The 19,792-nt window shown below is 35.5% G+C and overlaps 1 protein-coding gene and 1 pseudogene across 1 annotated transcript in view; one reads left to right on the plus strand and one right to left on the minus strand.

The window, feature by feature from the left end:
- The window catches only part of Eaf2 (ELL associated factor 2), a 39,610-nt gene that overhangs the window by 11,567 nt on the left and 8,251 nt on the right, over window positions 1–19,792 (minus strand). Inside the window, exons 3-4 of the mRNA XM_076868349.2 lie at window positions 7,369–7,505; window positions 2,513–2,658 (exon numbers count right to left, since the gene is read on the minus strand). Coding sequence (XP_076724464.1) covers window positions 2,513–2,658; window positions 7,369–7,505 — 283 coding nt within the window. The remainder of the gene's footprint in view (window positions 1–2,512; window positions 2,659–7,368; window positions 7,506–19,792) is intronic.
- Window positions 10,994–18,275, plus strand: LOC143408692 (armadillo repeat-containing X-linked protein 3-like; annotated as a pseudogene).

Genomic DNA, 19,792 nt, shown 5'->3' on the forward strand with positions numbered 1-19,792 from the left:
GTTTTTCATGAGCAGTTTACAGGCATTATTTCTTTGAAAACTTTTCTAGTCCTACTCTCTGTCTTCTCTGAGACTCCAGTACCATTTTATCATTCTTTCACAGATCCTTAGGGCTCTGCTCATTTTGTTTCAATCTATTTCTGTTATAGTTTTGTGTAAATTCTATAAATTCTTAAGTTCACTGATTTTATTCACTCTCTAGTAATTGTGCCTATCTAGTGAAATTTTTATTGTTATTGTTGTGATTGTATTGTTAATTCTATAATTTTCATTTGAATCTTGTTAAATACTTCTATTTATTTTACATGACTATTTTTTCATTTGCTTCAAGAGAATGTAATTGGGCTGTTCTAAGATCATTATCAGATAACTGTAAAACCCAATACATTTAGGTGTTGATTTTTGTTAACTATCTTATTCAATTACTGATTTTCCTGATTTATGAGAGATAATTTTCTATTTTGGTGATTATGTTAGAGAAGATCTATTTAAACCCTTTATTTTAACAGGTAGTCACCCTATTTAGGTTTAGCATGCAGATCCTTGCCTATATTTTAGAGATGTTTAATAATTTTCCCACAGCTAGAGTTCCCACTGGTCCCTGCTGAAGAACTTGAAGGGAAGAAGAAACTTTATCAAGCAATGGGGAAAGGGAGTTTGGCCTGACAGAATGAAGACTGTTTCCTGAACCAGGTAATTTCTTTTTTTTCCTTTTGGTGGTTGGCTCTCCTGCTTATATATCATGAGTGCTTCCAAAATGGATTTGGAAAGAGAACAGAAAGTGATTCACAGTGAGGTGCTGGTTATGGTAGAATCACTCTTGTCAATGCCACACAATCTCAATATGTCTTTCCATAGGAGAGAGGAATATGAGGGGCAAAGACGGGGTTTGGGAGGTAGAGAAGGAATAACAATATTCCCAGGCTGAGTGTCTGTTATAGTGGGATTCCACTTAAATATGCTTTTTGGTCATAGAGAGTCTGTGATGTGGCGGGGAATCTTAAGTCAGGAATAGAAGAGCACTTCCAGAACTGTAACCACTCACTGTGGCATTATTCTCTTTGCTGGTACCCTTAGCTGTGTGGTCTCTGGATGGAGGAAGGGAATCCTGGGCCCTATCTTGTTTTTTAAACTCAAATTCCATATAACTTAGAGACATGAAAGCAAAAATTAGGGTACAAAATCCTAGTACAACTACTAGACATAAATTTGAGAAGACGGTTCAACCATCATAGCAATACTCAGTTGCACAGAAAGGTCAGAGTATTATTTAATAGGATACAGTCTAAGGAACATGCTATACAAATATCTCAAGGTAAATGGTGCCCATTCTCACACAAAATTAGAACAAGAAAACTATGTCAACTCTACAACTCTTTTCCCTGAGTTATGCTGCAATCAATACATAAGGTCTTTGCTACAAAAGTGCCACATGAAGGAACCACTTGTATTGGGAAATTACTGTTGAGGACATTATGTAGTTTAATGCTTTCTAGAATAGTTCCATACAATAAATTCCTTTTAGGATTTAGTAGCAAGAAAGAGTCTGATTCTTTGGAACTGGTCTCATGTAATGTAAAATATGCTATTTGTGTCTTCATTTTTGTCTTGATAGCCAAGAAGCTCAGAGCTAAATTTAATATCTTAATAATTAGCAAGTTTGTTTTAACGTTCTCTTCAATCTACTGATTTTCTATTCCAGTTTTGTACTGTATACATGTATAGAATGACACCATGATTCAAATTTTGGAAGCACTCATGATATAAAAATAAAACAAAGATCTTTTGTAACAACAAGGATTCTTTCTTTACATCTATAAGTTTAGGGCTACTAATCCATTACGGAATGAATACTGTACTGGACTTACAAAAGGGAATTAGAATTGGACAACTACACATAAATTATGAAGGTAAACTGTAGAAGCAAATATACTTTCATGGCTGGGGTCTCACTGTTGCCACAGTTACTGTAACATTAACATTCTCACTGAAGCTTGGAAAAAAGGAGGTTTAAATTCTCTTACTTCCAAAAGGACTGTATCTTCCTACAAATACCTTCCTACTGAGAAGTACACAGCAATTCAGAAAACTTGCCTGCTGCTTCTGTTTACTACATCTCCTCATTTCCCTGTTGATCTGGTGGCATCTTAGACATCTAAGCCTGGCTATACATAAAGAACCTTGACAGGAAGATGCTGTAAAGAATTGAATATGAATCATCACAGCTGCCAAAAAAGAAGAAAACTATAGTTACACACATATAAACAGCCATTATCTTTGCCCTAAATAATAATAAAAAGATATAAATTCTTTTAAATGTACATAGTCTAATATATATACTATCCTAGATCATAAGCTACATATTTGCCCCAGAAAAATGCATAATTACAAAAAATACTTTGCTCTCATAAAAGGCTTATAGTTAGTCCCACTATTAATTTAAATGAAAATCTTTACTTAATATTTCTTAATTATATCATATAAAGGGAAACTATGTATATTTAAATTTTACCTCTTTCAATATCATCCATTAGAGATGTTGGGGACATCTTATCTTCAGATGGAGAATGTTTTACAAGATTGGGAATGCTTGTTGAATTCTGCATTTGCTGATGCTGTTGTTCTATACGATGCTGAATTTTACTGCTTCCTTCAACTCTGCAATTAAGAATATCAATGATCAAAACAGGTGTGTAAGAGTTGGGGATGTCGCTCAGTGGGTGGAGTGCTTGCCTACTATGTGGGAGGGTATGAATTCAATCTCTAAGCACAGCAAAACCCAAAACAGGTATAATAGTAATAATGTCAACTTAATGAAGTTTCCAAACTTGACCACTTCTTTTCCTCAGAAATCTTTAATATAATATTCAAGAATGAAAATATTAGTTTAATTCATTATTTCTCAAGTATTTATCAAGTGCTTGCCATCTGCATGGCATGCACACAGGTCTATTTAGAACAAAAACAAAACCAATGCTCAATTTTGCACATAGGACATTCACAAATGACCAAAATAAAAGAAAAATATGTTTATAATAGGTTGAAAGTATTCTCTAAGTTCTAAATTTACTATTGCTATAAAAAGAAATCATGCCAGCATGGTGGTACATGCCTGTAATCCCACTGGTTCAGGAGGCTGAGAGGCTAAGCAACTCAGTGAGACCCTACCTCTAAATAAAATATAAAACAGGAAATGTGGCTCAGTAGTCAAGTGTCCCTGAGATCAATCCCTGGAACAAAACAACAATAACAACAACCACAACAAAACTATATTCATTTCTACATTTTCCATTCGTAACTTAAAGATATTAGTAAAGGAGATTCATATGCTTTCCTTTTTCCTTTTCTTTAAGAAAATAGTACATAATAAAATTATGCTTGACCTCTGCCTCTCACATACCCAGTCATCAAATCTTGTTAGTTTTTCCTTTACAAAGTATTTAGCACTTCACTTTCTTCTTCATTCCTGCTCTCAAAAATCCTGGTTTATACATTTTTGTTTCCCATATTATCTCATTTTACTCAGTCTCCTGATGGGATTAAGATTTCAAAACAGAACTTAAAATATGCCAGTTACTGATTACAAAGATTTTAATATGTAACAACTGACATCAAAAAAATCTTAATTTCTTAGTTAATAGTAAAGGAATTAACCTCAATCTTACTTTTACCACCTTACCTCTAACTCACTATTGACATCACCCCTACCTTATTTCCCAATACTTATATACAGGTACAAAGAAAAAATTCTGCTCTGTTCCAGGAAGTCTGATTCATTGGCCCTGAAAAAGTAAAAAATATCCTGCCTTCAAATCTTGCTTATATCTTTGTATTCTTTCTGATCAATATAAATTATTATTTTCCCAACTTTCCTACTAGTAAGAATCAAAGAGGCTGGAAAGGATAGGTGAAGGTGAATAGATATTAAGTGGTGCTTTACCTCTAAACATCAACACTGGTCCACGTCAATGTTTATAGCAGCACAATTCACAATAGTTTTAAAATATTTTGAGACAAGGTCTTGCTAAATTGTTCAGGCTAAATTGCTGAGGCTAGCCTTGAACTTGTTATTCTCCTGCCTCAGCCTCTTGAGACACTGGGATTACAGATGTGTGCCACCAGGCTAGGCTCCAGACTCCTTCTTTGAGCTAAGGTTGGATTAAAACTCCTCTATTTTTTTTCTTTTTTTATTTATTTCTTATATAAATGATGATAGTGGAGTGTATTACATTCATAATTATCCATTCACAGCACAGTTTTTTGTAACTCTGTATATAAAGTATGTTCACACCAAATTATGCCATTATACATGAGCTCTCTTATTTTTTTGCATACAATTCTTAATACATCTTTATACCACCATTTATCATATCTCTGTTTGTATATAAGGTATGTTGAAACCAAATTCACTCTTCATACATGTATTTTGTATAATGATGACCCTCTCCTTCCACCATCCTAGCTATTCCCATTCTCCCTCCTTTTCCCTCCCACCCCTATTCCCTATCTAGAGGTAATTTTACTCCCATGCTCTCCCTCCCTACCCCACTTTGAGTCACCCCCCTTATATCAGAGAAAACATTTGGCATTTGTTTTTTGGGTTTGGCAAACTTCACTTAGCATAATCTGCTCTAATGCCATCCATTTCCCTGCAAATGCCATGATCTTATTCTTTTTCAGTGCTTAATAATATTCCATTGTGTATAAACACCACTTTTTTTTAAATCCATTCATCTACTGAAGGACATCTAGGTTAGCTCCACAGGTTAGCTATTGTGAATTGTGCTGCTATAAACATTGATATGGCTGTGTCTGGATAGTATGCTGTTTTTAGGTCCTTTGGGTATAGTCTGAGAAGAGGAATAGCTGGGTCAAATGGTGGCTTCATTCCTAGCTTTCCAAGGAATCTCCATACTGCTTTCCAAATTGGGTGCACTAATTTGCAGTCCCACCAGCAGTGTACGAGTGGACCTTTTTCCCTTCATCCTCGCCAACACTTGTTGTTGTTTGTCTTCATAATGGCTGCCATTCTTTCTGGGGTGAGATGGTATCTTAGAGTAGTTTTGATTTGCATTCCTCTGATTGCTAGAGATGATGAGCATTTTTTCGTATATTTGTTGATTGATTGTATATCCTCTTCTGAGAAGTGTCTGTTCAGGTCCTTGGCCCATTTATTGATGAGATTATTTGGGTTTTTTTTTTTGTTTTGTTTTGTTTTTTTGGTGCTTAACTTGTTGAGCTCCTTATATACCCTAGAGATTAGAGTTCTATCTGATGTGTGAGGGGTAAAAATTTGTTCCCAGGATGTAGGCTCCCTGTTCACCTCACAGATTATTTCTTTTGCTGAGAAAAAACTTTTTAGTTTGAATCCCTCCCATTTGTTGCTTCTTGGTTTTAATTCTTGTGCTATAGGCATCTTATTAAGGAAGCTGGGGCCTAGCCCCATATGATGAAATTAGGGCCTACTTTTTCTTCTATTAGACGCAGAGTTTCTGGCTTAATTCTTAGATCCTTGATCCATTTTGAGTTAACTTTTGTGCATGGTGAGAGGTAGAGATTCAACTTCATTTTGTTGCATATGGATTTCCAGTTTTCCCAGCACCATTTATTAAAGATGCTATCCTTTCTCCAGTACATGCTTATGTAAGATAGTTGTATATTTGTGGGTTAGTCTCTGTGTCCTCTATTCTGTACCATTGGTCTACCAGCCTGTTTTGGTGCCAGTACCATGCTGTTTTTGTTACTATTGCTCTGTAGTATAGTTTAAGGTCTGGTATAGCAATACCACCTGTTTCACTCTTCCTGCTTAGAATTGCTTTAGCTATTCTGGGTCTCTTATTTTCCAGATGAATTTCATGATTGTTTTTTCTATTTCTATGAGGAATGCCACTGGGATTTTGATTGGAATTTCATTGAATCTGTATAGTGCTTTTGGTAGTATGGTAATTTTAATAATATTAATTCTGCCTATCCATGAGCAAGGTAGATCTTTCCATCTTCTAAGATCTTCTTCTATTTCTCTCTTTAGGGTTCTGTAGTTTTCATTGTATAGATCTTTCACTTCTTTTGTTGATTCCCAAGTATTTTTTTTTTTTTTTTTTAGGATATTGTGAATGGGGTAGTTTTCCTCATTTCCACTTCAGAGGATTTGTCACTGATATACAAGAATGCCTTTGATTTATAGGTGTTGATTTTATATCCTGCTACTTTGCTGAATTCAATTACTAGTTCTAGAAGTTTCCTGGTGGAGTTTTTTGGGTCTTCTGGGTGTAGAATATAGAATAATATCTTCAGCAAATAGTGCTAATTTAAGTTCTTCTTTTCCTATATGTATTCCTTTAATTTCTTTCGTCTAATTGCTCTGGCCAGTGTTTCAAAAACTTTGTTAAATAGAAGTGGTGAGAGAGGGCATCCCTGTCTTGTTCCAGATTTTAGAGGGAATGCCTTCAGTTTTTCTTCATTTAGAATGATGTTGGCCTGAAACTTAGCGCAGATAGTCTTTACAATGTTGAAAACTCCTCTATTTCTTAAAAATATTTTTAGTTGTAGATGAACACAATACCTTTATTTTATTTATTTCTTTTTTGAGTGGTGCTGAGGATCAAACCCAGTGCCTCACACATGCTAGGCAAGCGCTCTACCACTGAGCTACAGCCCCAGCCCACTAAAAATTCCTTTTTTTTTTTTTTTTTTTTAACAAGCACTCAAGGTAATTCTTATGATCTTAACCTCCTTTCAAGGTACATTTTCAAAAAGACTTCCATGAATGCTCTAATCAACTATAACCTTTACCTTCCTAGAGCTATTTTTAATCTATACTCTCTGTACAGCTTTTAGAGCAGGTATCCCTAAATTACATGGTAAATAATGCACTAAGTATTTCCAAAATTTAAGATAGCTATATTTTCCTGTTCATTTTAAAAATTAAATGGTCTGTTAATCTGATTTGAATGCTGAAGTTCTGAGGTTAGTGTTTATATAGTAAACTTTCCTTTCTCTAGTGTATTACATATTCTAGGTGCTCAATAAGTTTTTACTAATGGAAATAAAATTATTTTGTTAATGTATAATGACTGCTTCCAGTCCATCCTATGAAAGCATCTACAAAAGAATAAAAGGCATGCTCATCCATACAGAAAGCATTCAGAAGCAAAACAAGCTCATCTATCTATCTATCTATCTATCTATCTATCTATCTACAGGGCAATGTGAGAATTGACCAAGGATCTCCACCCACTTAAAAATTAGAAAAATATTAAAAGATTTCTCAATACCTCAAAAAAACCTTATACAATACTTTGACTTAACTGAACATTTCCTTAGAAATTCCTATGTTGATAAGATGATTTATTTAATTGAACCACCTACCTTGTTTTTTTTACAGTGATGTTGCTGCTGAGTTTCTCTAGTCGACATTCTCCGGTATCATGGTTAATAATCAAAATGCATTCTTTTAAGTAAGGTTTCTTTGAACCTTTGAAAACAGTGACTGGTGTAGTTGAACCCTGTTTAAAAAGTTAATTATCATTACTTGAAATTTATAATAAAAATTCAGTTGGAATGGACTTTGAGTTCTTCTGGTACTGTATTTCTCGATCCATGTTATACTTTAAGCAACTTATAAACTTAAAATTTACTAACTTAAAGTTTACTAACCTGGAACCAAAAATTAAGGTTTAAAAAGAGATGGTGAAAAAGGCTAAGTTCTCAGAGCTGCTATCATTGTGGAAAGGGAAAAGAAGAGGTACTTACTCTAACCCTAAAGATTTGTTCCACTGGTCTATAATGGGTAATAGGAATTGAATCTATTATAAACATATATTTTACATGTAAGGAAACAAGCCTTGAATTATATTTCCTATACCACTTCTTCTTCCTAAATTTAATTTTTAAAATCTGGTATTTTCTTAGTGGTACTTCCCTATGAAGATTAAGGAAAATAACCATTATAAAGTATAACTGTTATACATTAAACCCACTGATTAACTGCAGCATCCTTAAGAGTGAGAACTAGATATTATGTGCTTCATGATATAATTTAAGATAAAGTGCACATCATCACACATACTTTTTTCAACAAACAAAAATTCCAAAGACTCTAACTCTTATCAAAGCTCAAAGAATATAACACTGATTAAGCCTTTAGTTATATACCTATCATTTATAAGAAATATGGTAAAGAGAGAAACACGTTAAAAAATACTAGATGGGAGTAATTCTAACCAGTTTCTCAATAAGTCATTGGAATAAAAAGGAGAAGGGACATTTATATAATAAAAGAGGTAAGAAATACAATATGAAAATCAATATGGGAATTAGGGCTAGGGATGTGGCTCAAATGGTAGCTCACTCACCTAGCATACATGAGGCACTGGGTTCAATTTTCGGCATCACATAAAAATAAAAAATAAAGATATTGTGTCCACCTAAAACTAAAAAATAAATATTTTTTAAAAATCAATATGGGAATTAAAAAATTTTTTGTAGTTGTGTAGATGGACAGAATGCCTTAGGGGTGGGGGGAACAGGGGCACTGGATCACTGAGCCACAACCCCAGTCCTATTTTGCGTTTTATTTAGAGACAGGGTCTCACTGGGTTGCTTAGTGCCTCACTTTTGCTGAGGCTGGTTTTGAACTTGCGATCCTTCTGCCTCAGCCTCCTGAGCTGCTGGGATTACAGGCATGCACCACTGCGCCCGGCTTTATCTTTTATTTGTTTATTTTTATGTGGTGCTAAGGATCGAACCCAGTGCCTCACACATGCTAGGCAAGCACTCTGCCAGTGAGCTACAGCCCCAAAATGGGAATCTTACTTGGATTCTAGTTAAGATATTTTAAAGACAAGTGTCTTAAAAAAAAAAGGACATTTTCAAGGTTATCATGAAAATGTGAATATAGACCAAGTATTATTGTTAAGTGTGATAATATAGCAGTACTTAGGGAAAGATAAGAATGTCTTCTCAGTTGAGATGCATTTAAAAAAATCAAAATAAGTAATGGCATAATGTCCAGGATCTGCTTTAAAATATGCCAGGGGGAAAACATTGGTAAAGGAATAATTAGTAGTGGTAAGTACATGGAAGTTCATTATACTATTCTGTCTTTCAAAATAAAAGATTTAAAGAAACCTAGACTATTACCAGTAATCTATATCTACCTTTGTGCTCCTCCCTATCTTTTGTTATGCCACCTGTAAAACTGAAGGAATTTTATGTTTATCATTCTCTTGCTTTATTCCACATATCTGTACCTCTAAGTAGTATAGCTATCTTATTTTTGAACTTTATAAAAGTGTATTACATTTTTAAAACATTAATTATAATGATTTTATCAAATAAAATAGTACTATTAGATCAGGTGAGGAAAAGATGATTTCCAAAGACTAAAGACCTGTCATTATTAAAGCACACAATCACTAGAATTTACTAAGTGGCCACTAGGAGGAGTTAAGAAATAAGTTTAGTGACTGAGAATGCCGTAACTGCAGAGAGAGGAGGTAGATGAGTAAATTGTGGAAAGTGTAGAGTGAAAATGACAAAGATTTAAAAATGAGGGCTTTGTTTTGACCTCTAAGACCAGAGTGATCTAAGGAAATCAAGAATCAGAGCACACAGATAAAGACACATCTGGGCTGGCTCTAAAAGGGTTAGGCATGGAGCAATTAGCTGAATTCAGAAGCATGATCATGACAAAACAAACTGGGTCCACTTGGCTGGCAAGTTAATTTTTCACATATATTGGCTGAAAACAAGTGAGTAATATCTATCAAAATAGCAACCTAAAGACTCTCAAGTTACAGTTAGTAAGAGATTTGTGCAATGTTTTTCTTAAGGATGTTTTATTATTACCTATAATGGAAAACATTTTAGAATTACAACATATTATTGTACATTGAGCTCCTGAAGAATAAAAACTGGGTCATTAATTTTAAAAACTGTTTCCAGTACCTATAGAAGTACCAAGACCTTTACAAATGCACATGAATGTTAAATACAAACACCACAAAAAATTTCTCATCATAGGTCACAAGTTTTCATGATCTCTGTATTTGCTTTCTATGGTTTAAACAAGTTTTACAAACTCAACTTTCTTCCTCAATGAAATGAACACCACTCACATAACCTTTAAGCCTTAATTTCTTCCCATTCCCTTGCAGTACCAGGTAACTAAGAAATATCTGAACCATCTTTAAATAACTATTGAATACCTCCTACTATTTCCATGTTCACTGCTATTATCCAACTTCAGAACCTAATTCATTACTTCATTTAAGTTACTGTTCTTTCTCTCTTGCTCTAATTTTACTTCCTACTTTGCTGACAAGAAAATCTAATCATATTGTTCCCATGGCTAAAATATTTACTTTAAAAAACTTATGCACTCAGGATAAAAATCATAATCCATAAACCTATACATGGGGTCCTTCATGGTCTTCTTATCTCCTCTCCAACATTCTCAACTTGCCACTCATTCTTCACAAGAACTACATATAATTGATTTGTGTGTGCTATAATTTAGATCTGGAATGTCCACAAAGACCCATGTGTTTAAAGGCTTGTTCCCTAGACTGGCACTTTTGGAAGGTGGTGGTAGAACCTTTAAGAGTGATCTCATAGGAGGTCTTCTAATCAATGGGACTCCAGTCCCACCTCTTCCTAGCCATGAGGTGACTGGTTTTTTTCTGCCATGTACTTCCACCATGATGTGATACCCTTAGAACAAAGACCTAAAAGCAATAGGTTCACTTGATCATGAATCAAAACCTCTGAAAATGTAAGCCAAAATAAAATTTTCTCTTTATAAAAAAGTTAACTATCTCAGAGATTTATTATTGCAACAGAGAGCTAACATAGGATATGGTACCAAGAAGTGGGGTCATTTCTGTGATTATACCTGAAAATGGGAGGGCACTGGAAATGGTTTACAGGGGAAGTTCAGAAAAGTCTGAAGAAGCAAGCTACAAAAGTCCTAGAATGCTCTAAGTGGAGTATAATGGGTGATTCTGGTGGAGGCTCAGAAGACCAGAATGCTGACAGAAATGTGGACAGTAAAGATGATACTGGTGAAGTTGCACATGGAAATGAGGATTCTGTTGGCAGCTGGACTACAGGCCATCACTGTTAAATCTCAGTAAAGAATTTGTATGCATTTTATCCATACCCTGGGAACATGTGGGATGCATTTTAAGATGTGGTTCACCAATTTTAAGGCAGCAAAAGTAATATCCTATAGCATGGGTATTACAGGCTGCTGTTAGCCTGATTTACAGTGAAAATCAGGAACAAAAAAAGCAAACCAGAAATGGAAAATTTGCAGTCTGGCCAGAAAAATAGGCAGTTAAAGATGCAGTTGAGGAGAATGCAATTGCTGAAGAGATTGGCACTGTTAAAAGTCAAATGCTTTGCACTAGGAAACAAGGAAAGAAGCTTTAAGGTATCTCACCTGAACAGCAGGCCTTGTCGTTTTGGGTTTTGTTGGTATGCAGAGTCAAGGGATTGTGGGTCATACAATGTTTTTTTTTCTTTTTATTTATTTGTTTATTCGAATTAGGCATGTATGACAGCAGAATGTATTTTGATTCATTGTACACAAATGGTGCACAACTTTTCATTCCTCTGGTTGTACATGATTTAGCATCACACTATATTGGCAGTCATACATGTACTTAAGGTAAGCCAGAGCTCACAGGCAGAGCCTCTAGATTGGCTTCAGCAGTAGGCAAAGACCTTTGTGCTGTTGGGGCAGTTCTGAGTTTTTGATACATTGCTTCCAGCCTTGGAGTGAACCTGGGACACATGTACCCTCATCCTAAGACTGTACAGTCCCTTGCAATTTTGAGACTCGGGTATGACCCAGCTTAGTACAAGTCTTGGTGGCTAACAGACTGTTTCTACCACTCATCCCCCCAACCTTGGACAGCACATCAGTGGTCACAGATGGGGCTCTAAACTGTGCAGGTCCTTGTGGTTGTGAGACTCAAGTACAAACCAGCTTAGCCATCAGGGATAAGGGACTGCTTTCACCAACATGACCCCAAACTTGTGAAATACAGAGTGATGTAAAACCCTATTCCCTGTGCAGGGGATGTAGGGGAGGAAGAACAGGGCAGCAAGCAGATTTTGTCCTGGAACTTAGTGCTAGGCTGGTGCAACCTAACACTGGCGATATTCTAAAGGCTGTGGAACAGCCCTAGCATCAGAGGAAGACATGCCCCAGTCCACTGGACTTCTTCTCCAACTAGCATCACCTGGTAGCCATCTTGGTCCACAAGTCTACCTTAGCAACAGGGACCCCTTAGCAGTGTGGATCCAGCATTGTGCTGTTCTAGGCAGAGTGTAGGGTCAGGGTGAGATACAGCTTGGCAGTACTGGTGTCCACAGGTGTGGACAGGAGCTTGGGGCTGGTCCATCAATGTTGACACTTTCTAGAGCTGGGCAGAATGCTGCAGAGTTGATCACAGGCTGTGAACTGTGAATGACGCATCCAGACCTACCTTGGCCCCAGGTTGAGGCTTGTGGACCCATACTAGTACTTCAGGGTACTCTCCTGATTCTTTCTGAACAACATACCAACATTGTATTTGGGACAAAACTGGATTTAGATTGCCCTCTGGTATTCCCTGAAAAATCTGGATCTGAGGATACCTAGTGCTGAAATATTAAAAATGAATACAGGTGAAGAGAAAATAGGCAACCTGTTTAGAATTTCTGAAAAGATAGGCACAAATAAGTCAGATTAGGAAAACTGATTCTTCAATGCCCAGATGACATCATAAGCCAACGAGTATCACAGCTTTCAATAACCATGACCACTCCTAGAACTCATAATCAGGTGACAGAAACTGACCAGAGAGTAATCAGTACGGGAGAACTCTCAGAGAATTTAAAATATTTAAAATGGGTGTTATAAGGAAATTCAATGAGCTTAAAGAAATTAGAGAAACATTTCAATGCTCTAAAAGAGAAACCTAATGAAGAGATAGAAGCAATTTGTTAAACAGTAAAGCAAAATTTTAAGCTGATATACTCAGTAAAACTAAAAATGCTATAGAAAGCATCAATAGCAGGATAGATTAAACAGATTAAATTCCCCAATTAAAGAACATACAGTGGTAAAATAGAACCCAACTATATGGTGTTGATGAGAACTACTTTCCCTCTAAGAATACACATGGATTGAAAATGTTCAACATCTCTAGGAATTAGAGAAATGCAAATCAAAACTAAGATTTCATATCACTCCAGTCAGAATGGCAGCTATTAAGAATACAAACAACAATAAATGTTGGTGACTGATATAAGAAGGCTGACTCATAGAGGGGTAGGGAAGGGGAGCATGGGAGGAATAGATGAATTTTAGACAGGGCGGAGGGGTGGGAGGGAAAGGTAGAGGGCAGGGGATTAGCAAGGATGGTGGAATGTGATGGACATCATTATTCAAAGTACATGTATAAAGACACAATTGGTGCCAACATACTTTATATACAACCAGAGATATGAAAAGTAGTGCTGCATATGTGCAATAAGAATTGTAATGCATTCCATTGTCATTTATTTTTTAAAAAATCAATTTAAAAAAGTGTTGGTGAGAATCTGGGGGAAAAGGCACATTCATACATTACTGGTGAGACTGCAAATTGGTGCAGCCAATATGGAAAGCAGTAGGAAGAGTCCTTGGAAAACTTGGAATGGAACCACCATTTGACCCAGCTATCCCACTCCTTGGTTTATACTCAAAGGACTTGAAAACAGCATACTATAGTAAAGCAGCCACATCAATGTTTAGAGCAGCACATTTCACAATAGCTAAATGGTGAAACCAACCTAGATGCCCTTCAGGAGATAAATGGATAAAGAAAATGTGGTATATACACACAACAGAATATTATTCAGCCTTCAAGAATTTGAAATTATGGCATTTGCCAGTAAATGGATGGAACTGGAAAATATTATGCTAAGCAAAATAAGCCAATCCCAAAGAACCAAAGGCTAAAGGTTTTCTCTAATATGCAGATGCTAATTCACAATAATCCGAGGGATAAACATATTTTGGACTAGATAGAGGGGAGTAAAGGGAGGGGAGGGGGTAGTGAGGTAGGAAGGATAGTAGAATGAATCAGATATTATTACCCTATGTGTATATATGATTACATTACCTGTGTAACGTGACATCATGTACAACCAGACAAATGAGAAGTTATACTCCATTTATGTGTGATGTGTCAAAATGCATTCTACTGTCATATATAACTAATTAGAATAAAAATATATAAAAATAAAAAAGGATTTTGTGCTGTTGAGAGCCACAGCCGAAGGGGGCCCAGCAAACTTTCAGACTGCCAGCTGATGATTGGCTCACAGTGGCCCCACTGCTCCTCTGCGGTGATGCTCATTGGGCTGTTTCCCCGCCCTTTCAGACCGGAGCTGCTCATTGGGGGACTTTTTTGGCTCTGCCCATGCGACCCAGCCAATCAGCCTCAAGAGCAGGAGGATTGTGGGAGGTGGAGAGGCTTGTGGTTGTGAGAGAGGCTTATGGGAAGCCGGTGGTGGCAGTTGGGCTCTGAGGGTTTTTCCTGAGGATCGGTTTTGTTTGGCGTGTGTGGTTCTAAAAATAAAGTTAGTTTCTCTTGACAAGTGGCTCCTGAATTGTGCCCAGCCAGACTGTGGCATTGTGCAATGATAAAATACACAATTTAAAAATGTAACTAACAAGATATTAAAATAGGATGCTGGTCCTAAAGTAAGCTAAAGTCTCAATAATGTGGTGGAGCTATTTCCCCATGTGTGCTAAGTAAACCTAGTGAAGGGAACCAGACCAGGTTCATCTTGAAAGGGGTTTTGCCTAAGAATGTTGTCTAGCATGACACAGTAGCACATCATACTTGTAAAACCCTCATAAGCCCAGGGTTTGAGAATTAAATTTATAAACAGTCAAGAAAGTTATAAGAAATACACTGTCTGCATAATAAGAGAGATAGTAGCAAGTTTCCAATGGACATATTCATGTAAGTCCCACAAAAGTACTCCACAAAGTGAAGAGTCAGAATTGAAAATAAGCCAATCTCAGAAGTATAAATGACAAATTATTAACTGTTGAGTAAAGTGAAACTTTTCAAATTTGAAATTTTGAATTTTATAACAACCATCTATAGAAAATTGTCTGTAGGAGAAAGAGATTTGTAAATGCCCATTATTTAACCAGCTTAACAGTTTTCATTTTTATTAATTTATTCTATTATGTAACAGCAAAGAAATTAGACATTAGAAAAGAAATTGGAATTAGAAAATCTACCCTACAAAGAACCACCAGAATCTGAAGGACTCTACTGTGCTTTCTAGGCTACCATGATGATGAAAGCAAGTTCATAAAGAAAATACAAGAATCTAAATGCTTCCAATTAATAATTATTACATTTCCATATAATATCCACAGAATTAAAGATGCTAAAAAAGTAAACCTCTTACTCACTTAAAGAAGTTCTTTAAAAGCAGGGGAAAACACTCTCACAAAGGTAATTTCCATTCTTATTTATAATTGTTCAAGTACTATATGCTCAGCAAAAATATATTTGCTCTTAGCTTGGCAATTTGAACAATTCTCTTTCAACTGTCTAAATGAGTTACAGAAAAAAAGTTCAAATTAAATTAAAGTGTATATTAGGTCCTTTATTAATCTGATTCCTAAATACCTTTCTATCTTCATCCCTTTTGACCTGGCCATAGTGGAATGTATAAGTAGTTCTTCAAATATTTTCTTTTGTTGCTGTCTCTTGGTCCATGTCTTTTTCTTTTCTCTAAAATGTCTTTCCCTCTTTCCTTCAACTGGGTAACTTCAATTCACCTTCAAGATTCAGTGTATCCTGATGTCTCCTCCTCCTCCTCTGGTAGGGTTACCTTTCTTTTGTGCTCCTATAATATTCTATGTCTATTAGAGACAGGGTCTCACTGAGTTGCTTAGCACCTCACTGCTGCTGAGGTTGGCTTTGAACTCTGGATCTTCCTGTCTCAGTCTCTAAAGCCACTGGGACAGAAATTTACTGTATTTCATCTTGAAAATATATGCCCCCTATATAACTGCCATTTCTTTAAAAGAGATATTTCAATTGAGACCCTAACCAAACACATAGTAGATGAAACTCTAGATAAAGCAGAATAAGTATAAATAAAAAAGAATCATACACATAAGACTAATATAATTTAATAAGAATCCCCATTTGCTAGGAGAGAAAAAGTAATGTAAGGAATGAGATGAGAGGACTACAATTTAAGAAAACAATATTCTACATGCAAAGAAGAATTCCGTTAAATTTTTTTCTGCAAACCAACCATAGTTGACCAATAAAAATGCAGTTCCAAACAACAGGCTAATAGTTCTTAATGTCAACATAAGGCTTTTCAGTAAATTTTAAAATTAAGTGACTATTTTAGACTATTCTTCAATAAAGATCATGAAGCAAATAAGCCTTAGATTGCAGAATAAATTTCCAAACTATTTTAGAAATACCAGAATGTGAGCATTTTTTATAAGATAATAATACAAAGGTTAATTTATCTACAACATTTCAAACTGAATTGACTTTTCATTTCTTTCAGATCTTATAGGAGCAAATGAGGAATATTCAATAAGAAACCCACTCCCCATTTAATTAGCCTTAAGAAAACCTTCAGCAGCAGCAACTAATACAGTCTGACATCAGTTGGTTCTCAATAAGTGGTGTTGGCTGATAAAAGTAAGAAAAAGACAGCAGATTAGAGTACAGACAGCTTAATATACCTCTAACCATGACAAACCATCTCATTGATACACAAAAGAAAATGTGGATGGACCAGCACAAAAACCACTCCTACTAAAAATTAAAACAAACAAAAACAATCTCAAAACTCCAGGATTTTCTTTATATATTATAGTAAAAAGTTACAGTCTTTCTTTTCTCTGTGGATTGATAAAGTTAGTATAGAAGAACAAAACCCCCCTGAATACTAGGAAATTTCCCTGAAGGCAGATGGGTGTGAGGTAGAAGGAAGAAGAAGGAAATTGGGAAATTATTCTGGATCCCTGCAGTGGGTTCAAGACTTTCCAGTTTAGGAGTCAATTTGAGATCAGAAAGATTGTTGGGTGTGGCACCAATCCAGGTCAGCGATGAAGGGCAAAATAACTGCTGCAAGGAGGTCTACTTCCAGAATCAACTATTGTGGCTTTGAAGCAGCTGAGGAAGATCAGACTTCACAGGGCTGCACCTGGACCCACAGCCCTCATGACTATTCTGCTATGTATTTAAATCCCTGCTATGTATTTAAAAACTGACCATGGGAAGAAAATAGAATAAGGATAAAAAGGCTAAGGGTAGCTTTGTGGGTGTGGATGATGCTGAGGGTTGTTCTTCAGCTAGTTCTGATGATGATAACAGTAATGAAAGCAATAATATAGTATAGTGCTCAGATTGGAACTGAGGTCAGGACCAGAGGTAGAGTCAGGCCAAACCTAGACAAATCAGGATATCTAGAAACAGGCTTCCCCTAGTTCAGATGACATTATTTTGTCCCCTCAAGAACAACAGAAAGTTGCTTTGGTTGAGATGTCTGAAAAAGCTCATATTCTTATAGAAGCATTACTTGCTCTAGATAATAATGCTGCTTATGTATTTAACAGATATTATTTGTGATCCAAGATTCTCCCAACTATTACAAAGATTCTCAATATTCAGGATCTGTTGTTAAAGAATTTAACGTTCTAAATAACAAGTGTGAATGCCAAAAATTAGTGCACGCTTAAGATACACAGGAATCAAGTGTGTTATGACACATCACTTCAAGTTGGACTAAGATTGCTTATGAATAAGATTATTAATAATGAGTAACCATATATGCTTGATAATTCCATTTCAAACTTTTTTCATTTATTTTTGGTCAGAAATTAAGAAACTAAACTTCAGCTTTTGGAAGTCTTTTTAAATTTGGCTGAAAATCCAGCAATGACTATAGAACCACTCAGGGGCCAATCTTCACTGGGTTCCCTCTTTAATGAGAAACAGAACAAAAATGTTTTTCCAAAAGTTCTGGTCATTTTTGAGAATGTAAATAATAATTTTAAATAAGAAGAAAATGAATCTACAGAATCAATTCGGTGAAGGTTCACTTTTATTTTATTCTTAAAAGAATTTCAAGTGTGGACTGATAAGGTATTGGGAATAAAAAGGCACAATGATTGCTTGGTGAAAGTAAAAGTCAGACAATTCACAATCAAACTGGGTATGTATATGTTCCCAAAGAGCTAGAAGTAACTTCTCGGCGTTGTACTTTAGAAACAACATATATTATAAATGATTCCTTTTCTCTACCTCGCTTATATGGTAAAGAAATTCTTTCAGTCACTGATTTTGAATAATGGACACCATATTGTATTATCAGTGCTGAATATTTAAACAAGTTGGTCTTTGGGTTTAAGCTGGATAAATGAACATCACTGAACACATGTTTGTTGCTTTTTATCTTCCTGCCTAGCTTGAACTATTTCTACCATTTTCTCTGCATAAACAACAGTGAATCAATTTGTTATAAGTAAGCTCTCTTATGTTGTTTGCATTGTTTTCATTTGTGTATCATCAATGAAGTTGTATGTTAATGCTGAAAAGAAAAATAAGGGAAAAAATGAAATTTCTAACTCAAGGACTATGAAAAACAGACCATACCACAAAGGATTTGTATTTTAATGCAAATAGTATTTGATAGTTCTGGATATATCTAGAAATTTTAAAGCAGGCAAAATTTAAGGTCTCCGTGACCTGGTCACTTTCTTTTTCAACCTTTTCCCCAAACTAAGGTTAAGTATCCCTAACCTGAAAATTTAAAATCCAAAATGCTCCAAAATAAAAAAACTTTGAGTGCCAACATGACACCACAAGTGGAAAATTCTACACTATGAAACTTTGCTTCGTATGCAAAAATTATTACAAATATTGTCTAAAATTACCTTCAACTTGTATATAGATGCATATAGAAGATGAATGAATTTCACATTTAGTCTTAGGTCCCATTCTTAGGATATTTCATTATGTACATGCAAATTTTATAAAATAAAAAAAATCAGAAATCAGAAACAATTCTGGTTCTAAGCAATTCAGGTAAGAGATATTCCCTATACTGCTAAAAGCCCTCCAAAACTACAAATCTAATCATATTACTTTCTCTGCTTAAAAACCCCTAATGGTTCCCAAGTGGCTATGGGATAAAGTCTAAATTCTACATCACAACATAAAAGATACTCACAATCTGATCCCAACCTATCTTTCACATTTCTATTCTTGCACTTTTCATTATACAATGATTTACTATAAAGTCCACAAATTCCTTGTTCTTTCAAAGCATTAGAGCCTTTCACATGTTGTTCTGTTTGAGTAAATATTATACCCCCTTTCTGCCTGTTAAAATCCCCCTTTAAAACTCAGGTCAATTAATGTTTTCTTTGTGAAGTCTTTCAAAAGTCTATCAGAGAGTATTTGATTCAACCTATATGCTTGCACAGAATTTTTTATATGCCCTTAACTTATAACACTAATTTTTTTTTTTTTGGTACCAACTCAGGAGTGCTTAACTACTGAGCAACATCCCCAGCCCTTTTTTGATTTTGTTTAGAGACAAGGTCTCACTAAGTTCTTAAGACCTTGCTAAGTTGCTGAGACTGGCTTTGAACTTGCAATCCTCTTGCCTCAGCCTACCAAGCTGCTGGAATTACAGGCATGCACCACCACCTCCAACCAACACTAGATGTTTTTGTGTCTGTCTGTTATATCAA

The sequence above is a fragment of the Callospermophilus lateralis genome, chromosome 10 (assembly GCF_048772815.1).
Source record: "Callospermophilus lateralis isolate mCalLat2 chromosome 10, mCalLat2.hap1, whole genome shotgun sequence".
Lineage (NCBI taxonomy): Eukaryota > Metazoa > Chordata > Mammalia > Rodentia > Sciuridae > Callospermophilus > Callospermophilus lateralis.